This window comes from Lygodium microphyllum, chromosome 24 (genome assembly GCF_053477565.2).
Source record: "Lygodium microphyllum isolate KBCC chromosome 24, Lygodium_microphyllum_v1.1.10, whole genome shotgun sequence".
Lineage (NCBI taxonomy): Eukaryota > Viridiplantae > Streptophyta > Polypodiopsida > Schizaeales > Lygodiaceae > Lygodium > Lygodium microphyllum.
Window position 1 is genome coordinate 37,866,211 of NC_141158.1, and position 23,430 is coordinate 37,889,640.

The following is a 23,430-nucleotide window of genomic DNA, read 5'->3' on the forward strand; positions in this document are numbered from 1 at the left end:
CGGATAACTTTTACACAAAAAGACACATGAGGCGATGGGAAAGGAGTAGAAAGACTTCATGGAGGAGTAGAGAAGCCCTTTAAGGGTGGAAGGGGAGCTGAAGGGGGAGGAGGAGGGGATAGAGGGGCAGGAATCCCAAAGACAAAGAGGGGGTGTTGATGGGTAACTTGGAAGTAAGGGAAGAGAACGATGGTATTTGCAAAGAATTAATCAAGCAAAAAGCTTTACATACTTAGGAATTGATAATGGTGATGAACACACTTCTCATGCCTTTACAAACTTTTATACTCGCAAGTATTGAAATAGAATTAACAACTCCTAAGAATCATCCTCAAAACAATGTGGCTAAGAAGATAAATAGGAACAATCAAGAAAGGGTTCATAGTATACTCCCTAACATTGGTCTCACTAATGGGTTGGGATAAAGTTATAAAGACAATAGTACATTTGATCAAGAGGTCTCCTAGTAAGCCACTAGATAGCAAAATTTCAGAGAAATTATGGTCCAGAAAGAGACCTAGTTATGATTACTTATGTATTTGATGACAACCTACAATAGAAACGCCATCAATTGGATCATCTGAGGCCATAGCCTCATCAAATACAATATCCTTGCTCACTTCTACCTTTCTTTTTTCAAGTCATAGAGCTTGTAGCCCTTCATGGTCATGCTATAACCAATGAAGATTAGTTTCTTCAACTTTGAGTCGAGTTTGCCCCATTTCTTATCGTCCACATGGACATAGGTATCACACCCAAGGATGCAAAAATGAGACACAAAAGGCTTCTTCCCAAAGAAAGCCACATAGGGAATCATGTCTTGTAATGTTGAAGTCTAAGACATATAGCGGATATGTTTAGCGAGCTACTACTAGATAGATTTGGTTTCTTTAGTGTCATTGGTTTCATCTACGAAAGGGGTGTCACCCGTGTTTTGAGTTGCTTTTCCAGCTTGACAATTCTTGCCAGCTCTGATGTTCTCCTTCATAGAAGTAGCTACCAAAACCCCCTTTGAATAGAAAAATGGGAAGGGCGACTTATTGACTTGGTCATCTAGCACGGCATAACGCAAGAATTGGCATTCAAACTCATAGAAAGTTAGCAACCAGGGCAACAAAATGATGTGTTGAATAAAGTGGAAGTATTTAGAAGGCAGCTTGTTTTAAGAAAAATGTGCCATGATCATCATCTAACTTCAATAAGTCAATAGTGGCCAATTTAGCAAGTAATCGTCTCTGTATTCGGCCAACTTGACTTTCAAATCATTTCCTTGCTTAATAGAAAAATCTTGCAACTCATAATCAAGATTGATACATCGGATCGATCTCTTGCAACGTAAGGATCAAGGAGATGACTCCAACTATTGGAAGCTACATTAACTCGACGATTACTATAGCATTGCAAGCTCTCCATTGACAATGTGGTAGAATGGACCAATTGAGGATCCAACATAGGCTTAAAACCCACTGCTAGGTCTCAAAGATCTTGGCACTCAAGCACTTGTATTAGGTTAGACTAAGTGGTAAAATTTGACCCATTAAAATGAGCTTTATTCGTAAAGGCATTCTTGGTTGTAGCAATATTAGTGGTAGTACTGAGGAAGGAACAGTATGGGTGGCATGGGTAAGGGGAGGGCCTATGAGGAAAAGAAAGTGGGAAAGGGGAGTACACTTGGAAATGAACCCCAGAATGCCCACCATGCATGCAAGATGTGTGCACAGTGGATCCAAAATTGGGTATGGCCTGACTGACATGGGCATGGGCATGGTAGTCGCATGAGTAGCCCAAGGCGGACGGATAGGGACTCTATAGGCAGATGATGAAAATCCTTGCGTGAGAGTAACCAAAGGAGTGTGGGACAACGCACCATAAGCAGAGAATGGACATCTCTACATCTGAGAGGCCAAAGGAAAGGGTGATAAATGTCCAAGGAAAGTGAGGGGGATACCCATCACAAACATCCCAAGCTAGATAGATGTGCTCTCTTGTGCAAGTGTATAAAGCACACTATTAATGGGTGGTATTCCCACTAATGATGTACCAAGGTACAAAGTAGCATTCACCTATGGGTAGCTAACGTGGGGTGGAAAAAGAAAAAATCCAAGCAATAGAAACAAAGGTTCTTAATGCTAATGTACTTGAAGCAATGGTGGAATTTAATCATTAGTTATTCAAAGCAAAAGAAAGTGAATTAGATATGCCAACTCCATGCTCAAAAGAAACAAAGGATACGATGCCATATATACCTATAAATGTATGTCTATATCTAGAGTCCCCTCTATTGGAGTTAATATAATCTAATCTTCATGATTGAAATCGTACACACCAAAAGAACAAACAAGGAAGGGTTTGATTCACAGAACTCAAGAGGGTTATACAAACCTAACACCAGGCTGAGTTGTGATAAAGAAGATGGTCGCCAATCATCTTGAACACAATATGACCTCCCTGAGGAGAGAGATAGTCAGGCTCACCAATCCTCACTCGTACACAATGCTCCCAAGAGTTTGGCGGGAATATTTGACAGCTCAAGTTTTTTTTGCGCCTATTTCAAAATCTGGCCCAAAAATCACTCTTTTTGTCATATCTCGAGCATTTGGAACCCGATTCAAGTAAGGTAAGAGTCTAAGTTGGGGTTTTGGCACGCTCCGAACGCGATGGTGATGTCGGATTTGCCAAATTCTGATGACATAATATTCTGCAACAGATTTCAGGTCTAAGACAGCATGTATTCGTATGCCTGTGGCTTATGTGATGCTTCTACTGATGTCTATTGATACATGATCACTTGTGGATGTTATGTCTCTTATGTGAGACGCATTTGGAGTTGATTTAGCTCAACCATTGACTGTTTTGAATAATCCCAGATCTGTCCAAAACAGGGCAGCCATCTATTACTTCAATTTTATGCTTACAGGTCCTTGCATTTGATGCCCGATATACATACAAGAATGTATGCCTATGGTTTGCCTATGGATTTGAGCTTGGATTGAGCACTGATTTGCTCAGTTTATAGAGGTTATATGCTGCTGGAAACTTCAAGACTGAAGCTATTTATGCTACAGTTGGGTTATGCCTATTGGTCATGGGGTGCTCCCGGGTACTCGGTATGATGTCATGATGTATTTGGACTATGCCACATGTCTTGTTTATGCTCCGGAATGCTTTTGAGCTGAGATTAGAGCTCGATTTGGGTTTGACTGTCACTTCTTTGCAGCTGGCATTTCATCTATGACATGGTTTATGCCTAGGCTACCCAGTACGGGTTATGATGTCTTGGTGAATGCTTTGGCTGTGGATGGCAGTTGTTTAAGCTCGTCTCGACATTCATTTGAGCATTCCCTTGAGCAATTGGATATTGACTTGGATTTTTCCGTTACGACTTGGCTTTTTCCATTACGACCTTGGATGCTACTGAGGCATTGTCTTAGTTACGTGTCTTATGCTACCGACATTGAGCAAGAGATTTATGCTATTTTGAGCATTTTGCAGATACTTGAGACTTTGGGATCTCTTACACTTAAATGTTGCATGGTTCATGCACTGATATCTTGGAGTTGCTTTTGACCTGAGCTTGGGCTTTGCACTCTTGTGAGCATACACCTACTGGTGTCAGGTCTTGCCAGTGTTATGTATACTTTGCCCTATTATCCAGAGGGTATGCCTACTCACTGACGGATGCTTTGGTGACATGTTTGGGTGTTTGCTCAGGGTCTTGATGACTATTTGGTACTGATTTATGCACGTTTATGGTTGGTCATGTCTTGGCTGTCATTTCTCGACTTGGTGCAGTGATTTGGTCAGCAATTGCTTCTCACAATACCCTGCTATCATTTATTACAGCAAGCATATAACTTCGGACTGACATGGATTTTTCAAGCTGAAATATTCTGAAATGATGTACTTTCATAAGTACTTAGTGGGCAACAGTTTGGGGTTACACTTTTCTCGCCATTTTCTCTCGATTTTAGTGATTTTTTGGTCATTTTCTGCAGTAAATAGCAAGCAGTTTTGAACTGTCTACAGTCTTCCAGCCTACATTATGGCGAGTTCGTCCACTGATCATGCTATTTTCAACATCACTAAGCTTGATGGTACGAATTACTCTTATTGAAAGAGCCAGATTTGGCAGGTGTTAGTGCAAAAATCGCAGATCAAACCATTGAGGTTGAGCAGGCATCCGCCTGCAACTATGCCACATGAGGAATGGCTTGAGCTTGATAAGTTATGTAAGTCCACTATTGTATTCTCTCTCACAAAACAGGTTCATTACAATGTATTTGAGGAAGAACAGAGTGCATGGCAGTTGTGGGATAAAATCAAGAATCTCTAAGACAAGAAAAGTCCAGCGAGTCAGATGTATTGGCTAAAACAGCTTATGGATCTGCGCATGAAGGAGAATGTGACTATGTCTGCTCACTTGAGCCAGTTCCATGCTATACTCAAAAACTTGACTTCGCAAGACATCACTTTTACAGAGGATATCACTCCTTTTTTCTTGCTTGGTACTCTTAATGAGTCATGAGATGTATTCCGCACCGCATTATGTGCCTCTATTGCTACCTTGAAATTATCTGATGTTGAGAGTGCTCTTCTACAGGAAGAGGTTAATCGTAAGAATTTGGATGCCTCTCGTGTGTCACATGCTATGACAGTTAGAGGCAGGAATGATGGGTATAGAAAGCATGGCAGTGGCAGTGGCCGTGGACGGGATTCTCAGAAATCTCGGTCCAAGTCTCGTGGGAAGTCATGTAGCAAATCCCATAGCAAGACTGCAGATGTTACTTGTCACCATTGTGGAAAAAATGACCATATTAGACCACAATGCCATGAACTGCGCAATAAAAGACGCAAAGATAAGGGGAAAGACAAAGTGCAGGATAAGTCTTCTTATCGCAGCATAGTACCTGCAAAGTCCAGTGTTAAAATCGAAGAGATCAATGTTATGCAGTCTGAGAATGTTGATGATGATGATTATATCCTTGCAGCTTCTTCTAGTGCTTCGCAGATGACAGAGATACACTCTATGTATGCACAGTGTTGACTCTTGGACTCAGGTGCGTCCTTTCATGTAACACCTTGCCGAGAGTGGTTTCATTCATACTGTAGTGTTTCGGGATCTGTGCGCTTGGGTGATGACAGCTCTCTTGATATTGTGGGCATTGGCGATGTTAGGCTGCAGTTTCCTTCTAGCAGCAATTTTGTTATACAGGATGTACGTCATGTACCTGCTTTGGCACGCAATCTCATGTCAGCTGGACAGCTTGATGACGTAGGATATCATGTATGTTTTGGAGACTCTGCATGGAAGATCACTCGTGGCAAACTTGTGATTGCGAGATGTGCAAAGGCTGGCAATCTCTACTCCTTGATTGTATCAGCTTCTTTCCTTGATCATGTTTTGTATGTGGGTTCTATCCCACATGTATCTCTTTGGCAATGCTTGTTTGGGCCATATGTCTTTGAAGGAAACGAAAATGCTTTATGGTTTGCAGTACTTACTGCCCCTTGATTATGCATGTTTTGATTCATGTGAGTATTCTCTTTATGGCAGGCAGACTAAGTCTACGCATAAGAAGTCTGGTAGGCCACGCATGAGTGAGCCCTTGGCATTGGTACATTCGGATGTCTGTGGGCCCATGCCTTGTCAATCTATGGGTGGTGCAAAGTATTTTGTTACGTTCATAGATGATTTTTCACAAAAAGTTTGGGCTTATCCCATTAAGCTGAAATCCGATGTCTTGGCTGTGTTTCAGAGATGGCTTACATTGGTTAAGAACCAGTCTGGGTATAGGCTAAAATGCCTAAGAACAAATAATGGGGGTGAGTATGTCTCACGTGCTTTTGAGCAGTTATGTGATGAGAGGGATATTAAGCGTCAATTGACCACCCCCTACACCCCCTCCCAGAATGGTTTGGCTGAGCGGATGAATAGAACCATCCAGGAGCGTATCCGCAGTATGCTTAGCCATGCAGGCCTACCACAGAGCTTTTGGGCTGAGGCAGTTAGTACAGCTATGCATGTCATAAACAAATCACCTTCCAATGGTTTGGATTTCTAGGTTGCAGAGAAGGTATGGACTAGAAAACCTCCCTCTTATGCGCATCTCCATGTCAAATGCATTTTCCTTATTTATGGGAATGCAAGCAAGATGGGTTACCGTCTCTGGGATTCGCAGGTGCGGAAAGTCATCCGCAATCATGATGTAGTCTTCCATGAAGACAAGATGCATCGGCAGCCTAAGAGAGTTGTTGAGATCTGCAGGGTCATATTTCAGGAGCCAAGAGCTTCCGCACAGCCACTTGGACGGCCTACAGCTGCAACAAATACTCATGGTCAGGGTATTGGACAAGCAACTGGGCAGACAGCAGAGCCTGCCGTGAGACGGTCTACTAGAGACAAACATCCACCTGATAGATTTCAGCCCTCGATGCATTGTCTTAGTTACAGATGTAGAAGAGCCTTTCACTTATAATGAGGCTATACGCAGGGGTGAGTGTCACTCCTAGAAGAGGACTATGCAGTCTGAGATAGACTCCTTGCATAAGAATGACATTTGGGATTTGGTTTTCTTGCCTACGAGCAAGAAGGCTTTGCCATGCAAGTGGGTATACAAGCTGAAAAGTACCCCTGGACACCCCAAGCCGACATACAAGGCTAGATTGGTAGCAAAGGGTTCTAAGCAGAAGCATGGTGTGGACTTTGATGAGGTCTTTTCTTCTGTGGTTAAGATGGCCACCCTGCGCTTAGTCTTGGCTTTGATTGATTAACTTGACTTGACTTAGATTTATAGCAAATGGATATCAAGAAGGCTTTCTTACATGGGGACTTGCATAATGAGATTTATATGGAGCAGCCTAAGGACTTTGCAAAACTTGGCAGGGAGCACCTAGTGTGCAAATTGAAGAAAAGTCTTTATGCCTTGAAACAGGCACCTAGGGAGTGGTATCATAAGTTTGATACCTTTATGCAGTCACAGGGCTACAGCAGGAATGCTATGGATCCGTGTCTTTACACGAAGAAAGCCCGTGATGGTTCTTTATTGATTTTGGTACTCTATGTTGATGATATGATGATAGCAGGGAAAGCTCATAATGAGCTAGATGCTCTTAAGGCTCAGCTCAAGAAGAGCTTTGAGATGAAAGATCTAGGACAGACCGCTCACATACTTGATATGTGCATTAGACACGACAGGCATCAAGAACTCCTCTACTTGTCACAGAGGGAGTACATTCATAAAGTCCTTGAGCGCTTCCGCGTGTAGGACGTAAAGCCTATTGGTTGTCCATTGCCTTCTTATGTGAAAGTATCACGGGCTAATTGTCCGCAGACAGATGAACAAAGGGCCGAGATGGCCAAGGTTCCCTATGCATCCACAGTGGACAGTCTTATATATGCCATGATCGCCACTCGTCCAGATATTGCCTCTGCACTTGGTGTTGTGGCACGCTATATGGCTACACCCGGCGAGAAGCATTGGGATGCCGTGAAGGGTATCATGAGGTACCTGAAGGACACTGCAGATATGTGCATATGCTATAGCAGCCAGGATCCAGGAGTCGGACACACTGACTCTAATTATGCAAGACATGCAGATAGTAGGAAGTCCACTTACGGCTATGTATTCATCTATGCTGGACGTGTTGTTTCTTGGATGTCTAGGGTGCAAAAATGCACGGCCCTTTCTACTATAGAGACCGAGTATGTTGCAACCACTGAGGCTTGCAAGGAGGCCATTTGGTTAGGTTGTTTGGTTACTAACCTTGATATTGATGCTATCCCTACACTGCATTCGGATTCTATGAGTGCTATTCAGTTAGCCAAGAATCTGATCTTCCATGCGACGACGAAACACATTGAGATGAGGTATCATTTCATACATGGAGTCGTTAAGGACAAGTCTGTTAATCTTGTCAAGATCTCGATTGACCAAAATCTTGTAGATCTGCTCACGAAAAGCCTCTCTACAAAGCGCTTTGCCTTCCTCAGGAGGCTGATGGGCGTGGGATGAGATGACGTCTTTCCTCATCCTGTTGTACATGTGTACATGTTGTACTGTCTTTTTTTTCTTTTTCTTTTCACTCCTCACTAGGGCAGATTCGACTTTAAGTGAGAGGTTGTTGGGGGTAAAGGCGCCTCCGCCTAGCCGCCCGTATATTACTACACTGACAATCACCGCCACTGCACACTGCAGGTGGCGGGCGCCCGTCACCGTCACTTTATTCTTTATTCTTTTAGTGGCAGTTTGAATAAAGAAAGGCCCGGTCACACATTATGACTGTTGGAGTTCCCATTTCTTGTCTCTCTCTTTCTTGCTCTTGCTCTCCCTCCATAGCTCTCAAGTGCAAGCTTCGATCCTTCTCACCTTTCAAATCAGGGCTGCCATCACATCTCTCTATTAGAAACACAAGCTAGCAAAGGATGATGCAAAGCAAGAGCTCTTACCACAACCATACTCTTCATGGATTGTCATGGGTTCTTTCAGATTTTCAATGCTCTTTATTCTATTGTTTCATGTACCCTTCATTCTTATTCTTGTTGTGAGCCTTGTAACTATTTGCATTCTTTTCACGCAGTGTCTAGTATTGGATTGTGAAGTTGGCACACGTTTTTTCTACCTAGATTGTAGTAGAGTCGGTGTTCCTATCACTAAGTTACAAGGGACACTGTGTATTGTTTTACGTTTAGAGTGTTTTCATTTTGGAAGGGTTGCTAACCACTATGCATATCCTTAACAATCACGAATCAAGGCTTCATATATTACATTTGGTATCAATGCATCCATGTTTTTAAAGCAAAAAACAATATACATTGCATACATGAAAGCGTTGTGTTAGTCTTAAGAGATCACTAGCTCCAAAGTTATCTTAGAGGTGTAATGCACAATGATGGAAGAAATTCGCATTTCAGATTCATGGTAACCATGAAACGCATTTCGCTGACACTGAAATGTGAGACATCTGAAACAACTGAAACGTTTCACTAAAATGTGAAACATTCTAAGTGAAACAGCTAACTAACAAATTATTTTTAAATGGAAAAATATGGTTTTTTTCTTGCTTTTTGGAGAATTTTTGCACACACTATTTGTAGAATCCCATTCTTATTGATATTATGTACCCAAAGAAAGGCATCATTTGTTGACATAAAAGAATTTGTGTGCTATAAATGCGTAAGTTGGAACTCATTGTTTCAAAGAAACCTATGTCGTGTGTATTATTTAACCACTTCACTTGGTGTTTTGTTTGGAACTTGTCCAAAGGTGAAATGCAACATTTCAATAGTGAAACATTTCGGGGGTGAAGCATTTCGCAGTTACCTTGCTCAGATTTAAGGGATTAATCTTGGATATTATGTTGGATAATGGAAATTCATCTCAAAGTTTAGAATGCCGAAGGCAACGATAGTAGACAAATATCTACCCGAGTCCAACACTATAATGGTAGACAACCTAGATTAACTGGGTATAAAGTTATGTATCACATCAATATAAAGGGTCACTATAGCTCTGGAAACCTGAATAAATTCAAACTCGATTACATGCGATAGCAAAATGTGTTCATACTTTCCAAATCCTATGCCATTGTGATGTACCTGCTCAACATTGGTTGCAACCGCAAGAAGATTCTTGTCTCCTGCTACAAACTTTACATCTATAACTTCCTCATTGTTTCCTATCAATCTTTTGTTTATCTGAAGAACAAAGTCTCCGGAATTGCTTTCCACCACATCATAAAAGAGCAAGCGCTGATCTGCAGTAACACACATTACACCTTCCCCTGAGGGCAACAAAACTGCTCCAATAAAGCCCCCTTTTGCTTCCTCCTCAGCCCCTGCATCTGAAAGATTCTGATCATAAAGGCTTGCAGCACTGCAAACAGTAACATTATCATTTCTCATTTGATGGCACTACCTATGTTCACCAGATTTCAAGAAGAAAGCTCATCCTTGCTTACCTTTCAGAATTCCAGATCCGTATGTTGCCTTTCTCTCCAACCGTTAGAAAAAAGTCCCCAGATTCACCATTTCTCGATTTTTTTAACTTATGTCTGTCTGAAATCCTAGCCAGCTTGCTGTTAGCTGGAATAATGCAGACAGACTCAATAGCTTCATAAACTGGTACTGTCGTCTGCAAAGAGTAATCTTCCAAGTTCCATACATTCACAACCTACAAGTCATAGATCTGTCTGTCAATCAATCCTCCAATCACAAAATGAATAGCAACATTAACCTACATTAATGAGTATCATAGATGAGAATACTGATCAAACATAGAGCTGCACCTTATCCCTACTGCCACTCATTAGCTTATTACTGCTTTGTGAAATTGCCAGGCTTGTGATTGATGAGAAGTGCTTCCTTAAAACTGCTAGACACTTCTTTTTCAACAGATCCCAAATGCAAACTGTACCATCATCACTTCCTGAAAAAAGCTGTTCCATGCTGATCTTAGCACATCCTTTTGATTGAAGAAACCTCAAGACATCTTCCCAAAGAATCAACCCTCTTTTGTTGAGTGATTATACAGATGTACAGAGTTTCTTACCAAAAGGCGTTGCCGATCTGGATGAAATACAACAGTTGTCACAACACCTTCATGACCTCGGAATGCATGTGTACAATAACCATGATCAATATCCCAGACAAGTACTGCTCTGTCTGCTCCAGCAGTTGCAAGAAGTCCTCCAGATGCATGCACAGCCATGTCAGCAACAGGTCCATCATGTGCCTGCCCCAACAATCATGTAAGCAAATTTACACGCCCGCTCTCATTTTCTTCGCCCTTCTTCTTAGTTCTACGCAAGTCATCTAATAAGCATCTGTTCGATTTCCCTTCTTCAGGCCCTTGACACTTTCTATGAAGCAAAATCACAACTCATAACCTTACAAACTCCCCAAGCATTGTTACTCTCTGTGCTTGATAAAATGAAAATATTCAAATTAGAAAGGTGAAAACGAAACAAATCCAGCCATCAGCTATATTACTCGCACAGTAGGTCACCAGACTAGCTATCACATCCAGTCATAAGGTTTGCGGGCCTCAGTAGTGAACCCGCCAATCATGTTTCAGGGGAAGAAAATGCATGAGCTTATGATGCTTGAACAGGAACTAAGGGTCAAACAGAGTGTGGAAATAAGACTGGACTTTAAGTCTCTCTCCTTTGGCCCAAAGAGGGACAAAATCACAACTTCTGGGCTTCCAAACTACCAAAGTACAGTAACTCCCATGCTTCAAGAAAAACTTATTTGCATCATATAACAGACATAATGTTACTTCATTTGAGAGTCCAATATGCATAATCCAACAGCTGCGCTACTCCTCTAACTGGATAAAAGACAATACAAAAAACAATTATTGAATCATATTGCAATAATCAAACATAGGTTTGCGTTTTAAAGCAAATAATTTACTTAGCCGATTTGAGAACAAGTCCAATAAAAACATATTGGAACTATATAACAGCAACCTCAATCATATGGCCTGAGTGCCGAGTGCCATATCAAACGTGTATCTTAGATAAACCATGATGCTCAACCAAGTTGATCAATAAGCCTATTGGTGCATGCCACTGGTCTGAAGAACAATGGTAATTCTTTATAAAATCATGACCTGTGTAGTGAGGTCAGCCATTATATTTTATAGGCTCAAGCACACAACCGAATTAATTGAGGAACCATCAGTGCACACTGACCATATGAGATACAATGACTTGGATGTTCCGATTTCCTATTATTGCCGGTAGTGGTAGACAGACCGACTTGGGTAGTGAAGTCCACCATTTTGATTTGGCCAAATTCTTCCCTTGCTTATGCAGAGATTACAATTTGAATGCAGCAATGGCATAGAATTCATTACCTTAGGATGCAAAATTAGCTTACGCAGAGACAACGGATAAACCTAGCAACAACATAGAGATCGATTGCTCGGGTATGCGATGAAAAAAGCACACCAGACCTTCCATGTGCGCACGCAGACGCCTGAAAGAATGGTCCATAACTTGATTTGCCGGCTGCGGCTGGCAGTGAAAAGAGATAGTCCATCTGGCGTAATGGCAATGGCGGTGACAAGCTCTGAGTCGCCTTCCAAGGTAGAACGCACAGAGCCAGAGGCAAGGTTAACGATCTTCACTTGGTCCGAGCACGCGCAGGCAACGAAGGACGCATCAGGGGCCAGCCGAGCGGGACCTCCAGTGTAGAAGAGCTGGACGGCGGAGACGCACTTGTAGCTCTTCTTCACGAGGAGAGGAGGAGCTGCCATAGCCAACCCCCTGCGAAGCTCGGCCAATGCAACTTCCTGAGGGTATTAAACCCGTCTTAAACCTTTAGAGCGTCCCGTGACTTGCCTTAACTAGGAAGACCCGGGCTGTGGAAAACGACAACAAAGCAAATAAGTTTTTATTATTAAGGTGCCAACACGGCCCCTTACCGGTGAGACAGCTTAACGTTGAGACGTCGGCGGCAATCGAACTCAGGCGAATAATATACTAATTGTAATACTAATATTATTATTATTATTTTTTTTATTAAGTTTTTATTGTCCTAGCAGAACTTATTGGACAATCTCAAGCCTTTCATGTCACTCTCTTCAATAAGGGTCATGCCTAACGTACCATTGTTTACACTTTTTGGCATGGTAAGATTACTACTGCTAAACTGCAGCAGAGGCAAATACTACATGCCATTTTTATCTTCGTGATACTTAATACGCGTATCGCAAGCAATCACCATTGTCAAAAAGGTAGTATTGGATCATCTCTATTCAAAAAATTTAGTGTGAAAAATTGTGTAGTCCCAATCAACACTGCATGTCTATGCATGAATATGTCACATAGGCTGATCTGATCTTTAGTAAACTTTAATATACTCCCTTCTCTGTGTGTGTGTATGTGTGTGTGTGTGTGTGTGAAGCTTAAATTACATAAGTATATTTCCATCAAGCCTCATGCTCTTGTTTGAGTAATTTGTTGCTATGCCTGAAATTTTTCCCATGGCTATCTTACCAACATTCTTCGAGCTCCTCTAAAGGGTCTCTCAAGCATTGTGTTAGTAATTACTTGATTAACTGCAGTTGCCTACTCAACTCTTGTCCTAGGCTACATTACTGGCACCTATTGTGCCATCCTAACATTAGGATTGTACTAGCAAGTTTTGGTTTCATGGCCATTCTTTTGGTATATTTCACATTACTTTTCCTTCCTCTTGGTTTCAAAAAAACCTAAGACTTTTAGCTTTTGTTTAATCTTCTTATATGTTTACTCTCCTCTAACTTTTTCTTGGTTTTATCCTTTGCCTTCTTCTCCTTCCTCTTTGCTAAACCTAATTTCTTCATTTTCTTCATGTGCTTCCTCCTACTATACTCTTCCTCATTCGAGTCACTGAAGTCATCTTTTGATTCTGAACTTGACTCACTGTCCTCATCCTCGCTATCACTTTCTGATCGTGAATTTGAATCTGAATCAAAACCTAAATATGAGGAATCATTGTTCGTATGGGTCTTTGATCGAGAAGTATCAAGCCTTCTCTCCACTCTCGTAGCAACCCTAATCATAGTATCCAATGTATCATTGTGACCAATCTCCACATTAGCAATTGGATTCCTAATTTTACCACTCAAACCCTAAATAAAATAAGAAATCTACATCTCTACTAATGGTGTATCTGCAACATCCAACCTGTTAAGTAGATTCTGAAACTTTTGAGCATAGTCTTCAACCAACATATTCTTCTGCTTACTCTTCTTAACCTTTCTCAAGATATCTCTAGGAGTATTATCTTTCCTGAACCTACCTAAGAATGCAGTCCTTGATTCATCATATGTGTTAAATGCTGCCATGCCATAATTGCTAAACCAATCTATGGCCTTCCCTTGTGCAAAGTTGTTTCAAACTACTACTTCTTAACTTGATCCCCATACATCTAATTGAATCTTCTTGTTGTCCACTGTGTCTCAAAATGAGCCACATGGCAATTAGGATCTTCATTTGTTTTCCCTAAAAACTTAGAAGCTTTCACCTTCGAGTTGACAAGCTGATTTTAATTCATTGTACTTTTCTTTTGAGACTTCCTCAATGTTGGTAAGGGATTAAACTTTAGAGACTTCCTTGATTGAAGTCTTGTACTCCATAGCATCACTATTCTCCCAAGCACTATATGCTACAATCTCTCAATTGCTTATTTAAAAGGAGTATCTTGATCTTTAGGTAACAATATTGATCCATCACCATCTGACACATTTGGTAGGAGCTCTATAGAGGTCACTAGGAAATGGTATACTATTGTGGTACCCACATCCTGATAGTCATATATAGCATTTGTGAACAGTTCTTCATCTAGCCTACCTAGTCCTGTTGCTTCTCCTTTATTATTAAGCAATGCATCATGTTGTTATTGTCTTGCTAATGCTTCCCTTGATTCCCGAGATTAGCTCCTTGTTAAAATAGGATTTAACAAATATGGATAATTTTCTGACATATATATATTCCCCATGAAAGGCCTAGCACATCTTCAATGCCATTAGCATCCTGCACTCCTGCAGCCTGATCTTGTAGTAATTGGTTCCAGGCCTAATGCCTAAATCACGAGAATTATGCCCATGAAACCAACAGGATTGCCAAAGTGTTATGGCCTCTCAAGACCACAACAAAAACACATGAAACATAAACCTGCGTGAAATATCCATATTGATACAAACAACTTCTTAAATCAATTTTAAACCATATTATACATTTAATATTCAGGATTGATATGCAAACATAAAATACACATTATAATAATTTAAAAAGCACTACTCTCTTGAAAACTATCAATCAAATTACTATCATCATGTCCATTCTTGAATGAATAACTTGACATAGACTGCATTAGTTTTCAAGAGACAAATATAGAATAGAAGAACTAGACATATGCGACCCAGTATGGGTACTATCCTAAAGATTTTTGCATTTTTTGATGATCCAATATATGAAAAGATACAATCGTAATACACAAGATAGACACCACCTTTCAAGTGAAGTCACATGACATTTCTAGGTCACTTTACATCTGCTAAATACTTGACATTTGCATGCATATAAGTACTAATGTGAAAAGTACTAAGTTAGATAATGCAATTCGAGCCCTAATAATGATAATGGAATGATGACCAACATGGTTGACATAATACATGGATCACTTTAAAACCTAACTTATCTTACATAATGGAAGAATGACCAACACACATTCATGATATCAATAATGAAATGAATAGTTTCTCCAAGACTATAAGGGCACGAGCATTGCAACTAGCATATGATACATAATGGAATGAAAAGCTTAATGACAATGGAACGATGGCTGACATACATTCATGATATTGATAATGAAATGAATAGCCATCTAATTCTACTTTATATTATAGAGCATTCCAAATGAGGTTCTTTTTTATACAATTCTTTCTACCCATCGATACATTTGTGACTTGGCACAAAATCAAGTTGAGCCTGAATGAGTAGATTTGATCGGGGTGGATATTATTGAGGTTGAAGTGGAGGATGCGTTGTCCCACTTACCATATCGAAAAAGCTCTTGTTGAGATGGCCTCACTTAATGAGTTGTTTTCAATCCATGTTGAACTACTCAATGACCCATCAACTCACCTTTGTTATCATGTGTGATGCCTTCGAATTAGAAGTTTGTGGTATTCATTTGCTACCCAAGGTTCCTCACCCATGTACCTCAAAACAGTGGAGACCCATCTCTATAATGGGATCCTTGTACAAAATCCTTTTTAAAGTTATTGCCAATAAATTACAAAATGTGTTTCTGCAGTTGATTCATCCACATTAGTATGGTTTCATTAAGGGCCAACACATCCAATGCAATATTTTGAATGTCCAAATAGGAATTGATTCTACTAATGCCACTATCTAGGAGGTTGTAATGACCTAGTTAGATATTGAAAAGGTGTTTGATCATGCTAACTAGTCTTTCTTATGACCACTGATATTTGCCATGGGTTTTGGTCCTTGCATGACTTCTCTTATTGATACCATTAGTTGGGGGGGGGAGGGGTCATAGATGAGTTGTCTCATTTGCTTGATCAAGGATGCCCTCTTAGTCCTTTACACTTGATGCTTTCTTTGTTGGATAGGTTGGCAAATGATAGGGAGATCATTCGTTTGACTCTTCTAATAGTGCTTAACTTTCGGGTCAATCCTTGGTAGATGATTCCTTTATGCTTCTTAAGGTATATTGTACCAATGTAAATAGGGCAACGCCTATTTGGAGTCTAGGTGGTTTAGCTTCATGGCTTCATATCAATGCTTTGAAATCTACATTTGTTTCATGCACAATGATAAACTTGCAAGCTTTGGATTGGTAGGGAGTAGTTGTTTCTAAAGGTGACATTATTCGGCACTTAGATTATCCTGTTGGTGTGGATATGGCTCCTTCAACCTTGCTTGATTGGATGTCCCCTCAAGTTCATGTATTGGAAACCTCAAGGTTGGCCTCTTTAAGTGGGGTTGAAAGTGGCTTGATCCATCATGATTACTATAATCTCATAAATTTGGCCTTTGCTTCCCTATACCAATAAATCTCACTTGGAATTAGAATAAGCCATTTGATTTATGTTGCAAAAAAAGAAAGGGAATCGTTTGGGTCAGGCGCATATATCTTGGCGGCATGTTACTACTCCAAAATGGCTAGGTAGAGCTGCTTTGTTGGATGCTAATCTCCATATGATAGCTTTTTGAGAATGGCGCTTTTGCACGCTGTCAGAGGGGTTTTTGTCGAAAGGTCGAATCCATCGAGGATCAGAAGTAGAAGGAACTAGAGATAGGAGATGGAAGAGAAGATAGAGAATACCCAAGTGGTAAACACGACAAAAACAAATCACAATGAATTGAATCAATATATATTGAAATTACATTGAATCTTTGCACTACTCAGAAGCAATCTCCAGGCATTAGTTATCTTGGAGCTCCTTCGTAGACCCAAAAACGTCGATCAGAAAAATCTGCTCTTTCTCTGCTGCTCGGAACCCAAATTTGATGGCTTCGTTGGCTCCGAAAGGGGGGTAAAACCCCAAGACACCCGATCACGGATCTCCCACATCACTCCTTCTTATTTCTTAAGTTCAATCTGTAGTTTTCAGCCTGTTTACAGCGATCACGATGCGTGCGATTTCTTCAATCTATCTTTTTTATGAAAAATCTCCTAATTGGCTGAAAAAGCAACTAGCTTTTTGCATGCCATCCTAATCTAGAAGCTTTTTTTAACTTTTTCAAATTTTTACAATAAATAATATAAAAAATAGACTAAAATGATCAAAAAATCTAGTATTTTCGGATAATCCATGCAACTCACACTAGTACTAATCGTTCAGATCACATTGACTCTCTAGATCAATAGAGAAGTCGGATGATGATGCATTCCATACTTTTTCACACTGTGTCCTCATAACATCACGACATCCACCACCTTTGAACCTACACATCCTCTAGTATGTGCCAAGATCCTAGTTGTCACCGGATTCTGAGTCCTCCTCATCCTCTGCAACAACCATATCCTTTACTTCTTCATCTTTCATATCTTCTTGGCTAGCCCCTATATCATGGCCACTATTTTCTTCCAATTCTGGCAACTCATAAGTAGTAGATTTTCGCCTTTTGAATAATTTGAATTTTTTTTCCTGCTATCGGAAGTTTTATGGCTATCCCATCCATCTCATTTAATGCATAAGTAGCATTATCAAACACCTGTCTTACCACATAGGGTGCAAACCATCTTTTGGAAACTTTACGCATGGCACTATGCTGGTTATCTAAACTGCTATCATAAACCAATACCCAATCCCCATCTTGTATGGTTCTTGGTCTCAGTCTATGTCTTTTTTCAAATCGTTTCTTGTTTTGTATCATTGTTGCCCTTAACTTTGTAGTTGCTGCCTCTATGTCTTCTGACTTTCTTTCCAACTGTCTAATGCGTAAGGCCAAAAACTCCTCTCGATTCAACTCCTCCTCCCAAGGTAACACACTCCATGTGACTGTCATCTCTTCTATCGATATGATAGGTTTTTGACCATACATCAACTTTGCAGGCATATATCTTGTAACAACACTATGAGTTGTTCTGTCGGCCCACAAAGCATAAGGGAGCAATCATGGCCACTCTTTTATCTTCTCTCCACGTGCTTTTGCCAATGCCTTCACAATAAGTGGATGACCTCTTTCACTTTTTCCATTTCCTTCAGAGTTATAGGCGGAAGTTAAAGCAAGCTTTATCCCCAAGCGTGCAAAGAAATCATGAGCCTCATCTGCATCTAGCTCACCCCTATCTGCTGTAATTTTTCCCACACAACCATATTGACAAAAGATCTCTTCTAAGAGAAAAGTACATACGGCATTTGTCGTCTTAGTACGTAGAGCTCTCCCTTCCACTTGATTAGTCAAGTCTTCACGAGCAAGCACAAGATACCTCATTTGCCAAAGACCTGTAGGCATTGTGACCAAATCCACCACCCACTTAAAATGAAGAGACAATGGATACGTGGGTTGCAATCCATCTCGATGTCTCATAGTTGAATACATTTGACATGTCGTACATGTTTCCACAAAGTGAGCAACATCCTTATACATACCCTGCCACCAATATCTTTCTTTGATTTTTGTAAAAGTACCCCAAACACCTCTATGACCAGCCCACAAGCTTTCATGAAATTCTTGCATTACTTTTACTTGTGAAGCTCTGTTACCCAAAACTCACAATGGCATACCTTGTTTCTTTTTAGCATGTTTTCATAAGTATCCATCTTTTAAGAAAAATCCATAGGCTTTCCTCGATCTTTTTAAACTCCTCATCTGACGATTCATCTCTCTTTGTTAATGTACTGAGATATTGACCAATTCTCAGCCACTCTCCTATATATTTGTCTTCCAAAAACACTTCTACACAAGATGCAAAACATCTAAAGTGTCTTCTCTTTGTTGTCCAAGCTTCTGTTAATGCTGTAGCAACACCTTGCATTACTAAATTCACTCTTGCAACATCATTTTCAGCCATAAGAAAGTCATCTTCTTCCTCCTCATCCATCATCTCATCTTCATTCTCATAGCGTGCTCAAGATAACATGTCTGCCACTAGGTTATCTCTTCCTGCAATATGCTAAAATTCAGGGTTCAAAGATTTGATGTATGCAATTCACCGAAGCATAGCAATGTCTGGGGTAGCACAACTAGTAATCATACCCAATACCGGCAAACAATCAGTCTTAATGACTGCATGAGCACCCATAAAATACTCCTTATCACATTTAAGGGCTGTCACAATTCCCCATAATTCTCTTTTAACCTGTGGATATCTTCTCTGTCGTTCAGTCAATACTTTAGCACCAAAGCGAATTGCATATCTTTGTCCTTCCTCATCATCTTGCTCAATTGACCATCCAATCCCGATTGGGCTTATATCAACAGTAATAATGATAGGCTTTCCATGTGAATAGTCAGCCTTTCTCAACGTAGGAGTAGATTTTAAGAGTTGCTTCAATTTCTTCATTGCTTTCTGATGCTTCCTTTCCCAATGAAAATTTTGACATTTCCTTAGCTGATAAAGAGCATCGGCTACATGTGCAAAGTGAGGAATCCATATCAAATAGAACACACATGCACCCAAGAATCTACGCACCTCTGATACATTCGTGCATACATCTCGCATTCTATCAATCCCATCTATTTTTGCTGGTGATGGCCTTCACCCATAAGGCCCACACATATGCCCAACAATCAAAACCTCCTCAACTCCAAAGATAGACTTTTGTCCAGAAAGAGTTAAATGCACCTCTTCTAGACGTGTCAAAATCCTCTCACAATCCACAATATGATTTGCAACAAACTATTTGCATCCATGAGCATCCATCTCTTCATTCTTTTCATCCACTGCACACCCTTTGATTGGAACATCATCCAAGAAGGGCATAATCAATTGTGGTATAAAATCCCTGAGTACCCTATTCATAGCATTTGTCATGTGTGCCACTGAGTTTGTTGCACCCTGTGGGAGAGTACACATCCGTACTAACCCCAAAGGAGTCTTTATGGTTGTGATATCCCCGCTTTCAATTGCAAACTGAAACGGATCATATCTTGAGTAAAGATCACCCAAAGAATAGATCGCTTTGCTTGCAAAAGCCTCTGCAAATTCATCAACCATAGGACATACACCCACATCTCTTATGGTCACTTTATTGACCGGTTGCATGTCTTGAATAAATCTCAAAGCCCCATTCTTTTTGGGCACAGTAAACAAAAGATTTGAGTATGGGGCTGAAGAAGGCTCCAAGAACTTCATGCGAATCTTTTCATTTAGCAAATCCATTAGCTTTGGCAAGTAAGCTTTAGGCACTGGAATAGGCCTCAAGTTCCATGGTATATGTGGCACAGTAAATATGACCATAGGAGATACAACATTTGGATCCACACAACCTATTTCACTTGGCTCAAAATGCAAATGCCTTCCCATGTCTAGCCAACATCTGCATAAAATAGTTTCTCTCAGTAGAGGCAAAAGAAACCCTTCTACACCAACTTTCAATTCCTGTAATGTTTCAGATGTAAACTGATGACCTATATCTTTAGGATCCCCTAAGCTTGGCTGCCTTGACACTTTTTCATACATACCCTCACTCTCTAGTGGAAGTGGCAAAGCAATTGGTTTCATCTTTTTGTCAACTGTCTTATTCTTTGTCTCCACAAGTGCTTCAGCCCATTGTAATCCTTCCTGCTGAGCAAACAATGCTATAACATCATACATATCCCAAGAACATACAGACAACACTCTGTTTTTAGCCTTATTTTCTGCATGTATAGTTGCTGAAATTTCAGCCATAGTGTCAGTAATATTCAACCCATAAAAGATACCTGAAATGCCATCATTTTCAGCTAACAACCCCAATGCTCTCGGTTTCTTAATAGCCCGTTTCATAGATATACATTCAGCCCTACACATAGCTTCCATAGGCTCAAACCAACATGAACTGTTTGCTGTAAACTGAGAATTACCAATAGTAAATACATGCTTCATTTCATCAAGAGGTGACTACACCCTCTGAACAGCACTGATGTAGCCCCGCAATACAGCAGTGCTTAATGAAAATCCAGGTCTTTGAATTCCCTTGCATTTGGAACCAAAGGAGACTCTCGAAGCGTATCACGATTTCTAGGATGATTAACACAAACAGTAAGAAATTGGACTGCTTTTCTCCCATCCTTGCTTCTAACTCTTGCATAAGCAGAACCATCATCAAGTACCTTTGTTTCCATACGCACTCCTGTAATATAGGGCTGTCCCAAAATCACTGCATATGAGGAATTATCTTGCACAAAGAAGTGTTGCTCTTCCTGTACATTACCAATTGTCACTTTACATTAGGACATGTAGCATAGAGCTCCCTTGAAGAATTATTTGCAATCCTCATACGCCAACCATGATCAGTGTCTACAGGCCATGCAACATTTTCATACAATCCACGCTCAATGACATTTATCTCAGACCCATGGTCAAGTAAAGCAACACAAGGAGTTTCATGCTCCCCTATTTTCACTACCGTTTTAGTGGTAGCTCTAGCCCAATGATTTCTTGTGTAGTGATTTCGAGGAATAAATCCTAGAGTCTCTTCTCCATATTGTTACATTTGCCTTACTCCACCATGCATATTGCTACAAGACAATGCATTTTCAGCCACTTTCTTCTCTTTTCCACATGTTGTCCAATCACTGATTAGTAGCTTCCTGCATAGATAATCCAATACTTACTTCATGCTCATATTCAGCCCGAATTCCCAACAAACCAGTTTCCTCTTCAAATTGCAGCAATGCACTAGTGGTATCACCAAGAAACTAACGCTTTCTTTTAATTATGTCAATGATCTCATCATGAAATTCTTGCTTGGCAATGCCAAGCACCTCTCCCAAGGTAAATTCCACCCGACTGTTTAAGATCCGTTCTTCAAGAACCTTCTTAAGATTTGTGGCTATCTCGATGTCAGATTGCAACTTATATCCTGGCTGCTTGCCCTTCTTGTTGCCCTCTTATTTGTTATCCTATTTTTGCTGCTATTGACTGACCTCTTCCATAACATTCTCGGGAGGTGGCTGATTTGCAGCTTTAGGCTGATCCACGCTTCTTCTTGTCATTCTTTTAGATGTCCCTGCAATATCTTCATCTTTTTTTCGTTTTTCTTCCATTAGTACATCCGTGTTTTGTACCTTTGCTAAATATGCATACACTGAATATGCATCTACCGGTGATTCCCAACCAGTTATGCCACGAATGTCTTGCCCTGCATGAGACATTTAACTATCAGTGACCTTTCTCTTTTCAGCTGCATGTAAAGCATGTGTCCATATTTCAGTCTTTGGACCAACCATCACTTGGCCATGCATTTTATCTAACTGTAGACCAAAAGTAGAAGCATGTACTGCCACATAAGCATTTCGAACAGCCAAGTCTTCCAACAACTTCTACATACCTCCCTTTCCAAAATTCAAAGCAAGAGGCAATCCCAATTCTTGTGCATGGATCTTGCCATATTTCCAAAATATAAGCTGTCGTGCCAAGGCCTCTTGATAGGTAGCACAATCCTTTCTCTCGTGCTACAAACTGTCACACCACGTACATCTTTTTCCAGGCTTAGGGACTGCTGCCCGTCCCCTTTCCTCTTGTCCTTTTTCGTCCAATTTTGCAACCTTCAATTGAAGATCTCGCATCCCTTTGACCAATTCATCCAAGGCATCTTCGCTAACAGAGGGAACAATAGCAGGTACAACCATAGGGTTAGCCACAAAAGTAGGTGGCTTACTGGATACATCAATTGTCTTGCCCGTAACAGTGGGCAAGCTAGAGACATGCAATCTTTATCTTCTTCTATGCTTCTTCACAAGCGCAGTAACAGCTTCCTTGATATGTCTCCACTCTGTTTTCAAACATGTCTCTGTAGTCAGATCCTCCAGCAAATCATCAAGCTTCTCTTGAAGCTCAGGATCAGCTACCTGTAGAAACAATTCAATTTTTTGACTTGCAAGAGCTTGCTGTTCTGCAAGATCCAACTGCTCAAATCTCCTTTCAAATTCTCTTAACAATTCTATAGCCACAAGACCCTTATTGGGTTGTAAAGCCCACTCTTGAAAAGTCTTGCGCGTAATCAAACTGGTATCCTCAATGTAAAATTCTTCCCTAAGTGTCTTCTTGAAGGCTACCCAGTCAGCATCTTGCAAGTATAATTCAGTAATCCGTGCTTTCAGTTCATAAACAATAACTGTTAACCCTCAAATGAACAAAGGTGGAAAATCTGGAAAAGGTAAAGCAGAAGACAAAGGCCAAGGCAAAGTGAAACGAAAGACAAAGGCGCGTCTAGAAAAATCTAGAAACACAAGAAGCGCAGAAAAGTCCTAAAT

At 40.5% G+C, this 23,430-nt stretch overlaps 1 protein-coding gene across 1 annotated transcript in view; it reads right to left on the reverse strand.

The window, feature by feature from the left end:
• The window catches only part of TOZ (Transducin family protein / WD-40 repeat family protein), a 48,611-nt gene extending 36,282 nt beyond the window's left edge, over nt 1–12,329 (reverse strand). The window contains exons 1-5 of the mRNA XM_087665011.1: nt 11,958–12,329; nt 10,548–10,730; nt 10,285–10,434; nt 9,958–10,169; nt 9,596–9,872 (exon numbers count right to left, since the gene is read on the reverse strand). Coding sequence (XP_087521137.1) covers nt 9,596–9,872; nt 9,958–10,169; nt 10,285–10,434; nt 10,548–10,730; nt 11,958–12,260 — 1,125 coding nt within the window. The 5' untranslated portion in view covers nt 12,261–12,329. The remainder of the gene's footprint in view (nt 1–9,595; nt 9,873–9,957; nt 10,170–10,284; nt 10,435–10,547; nt 10,731–11,957) is intronic.
• Between the last annotated feature and the right edge of the window lie 11,101 nt (nt 12,330–23,430).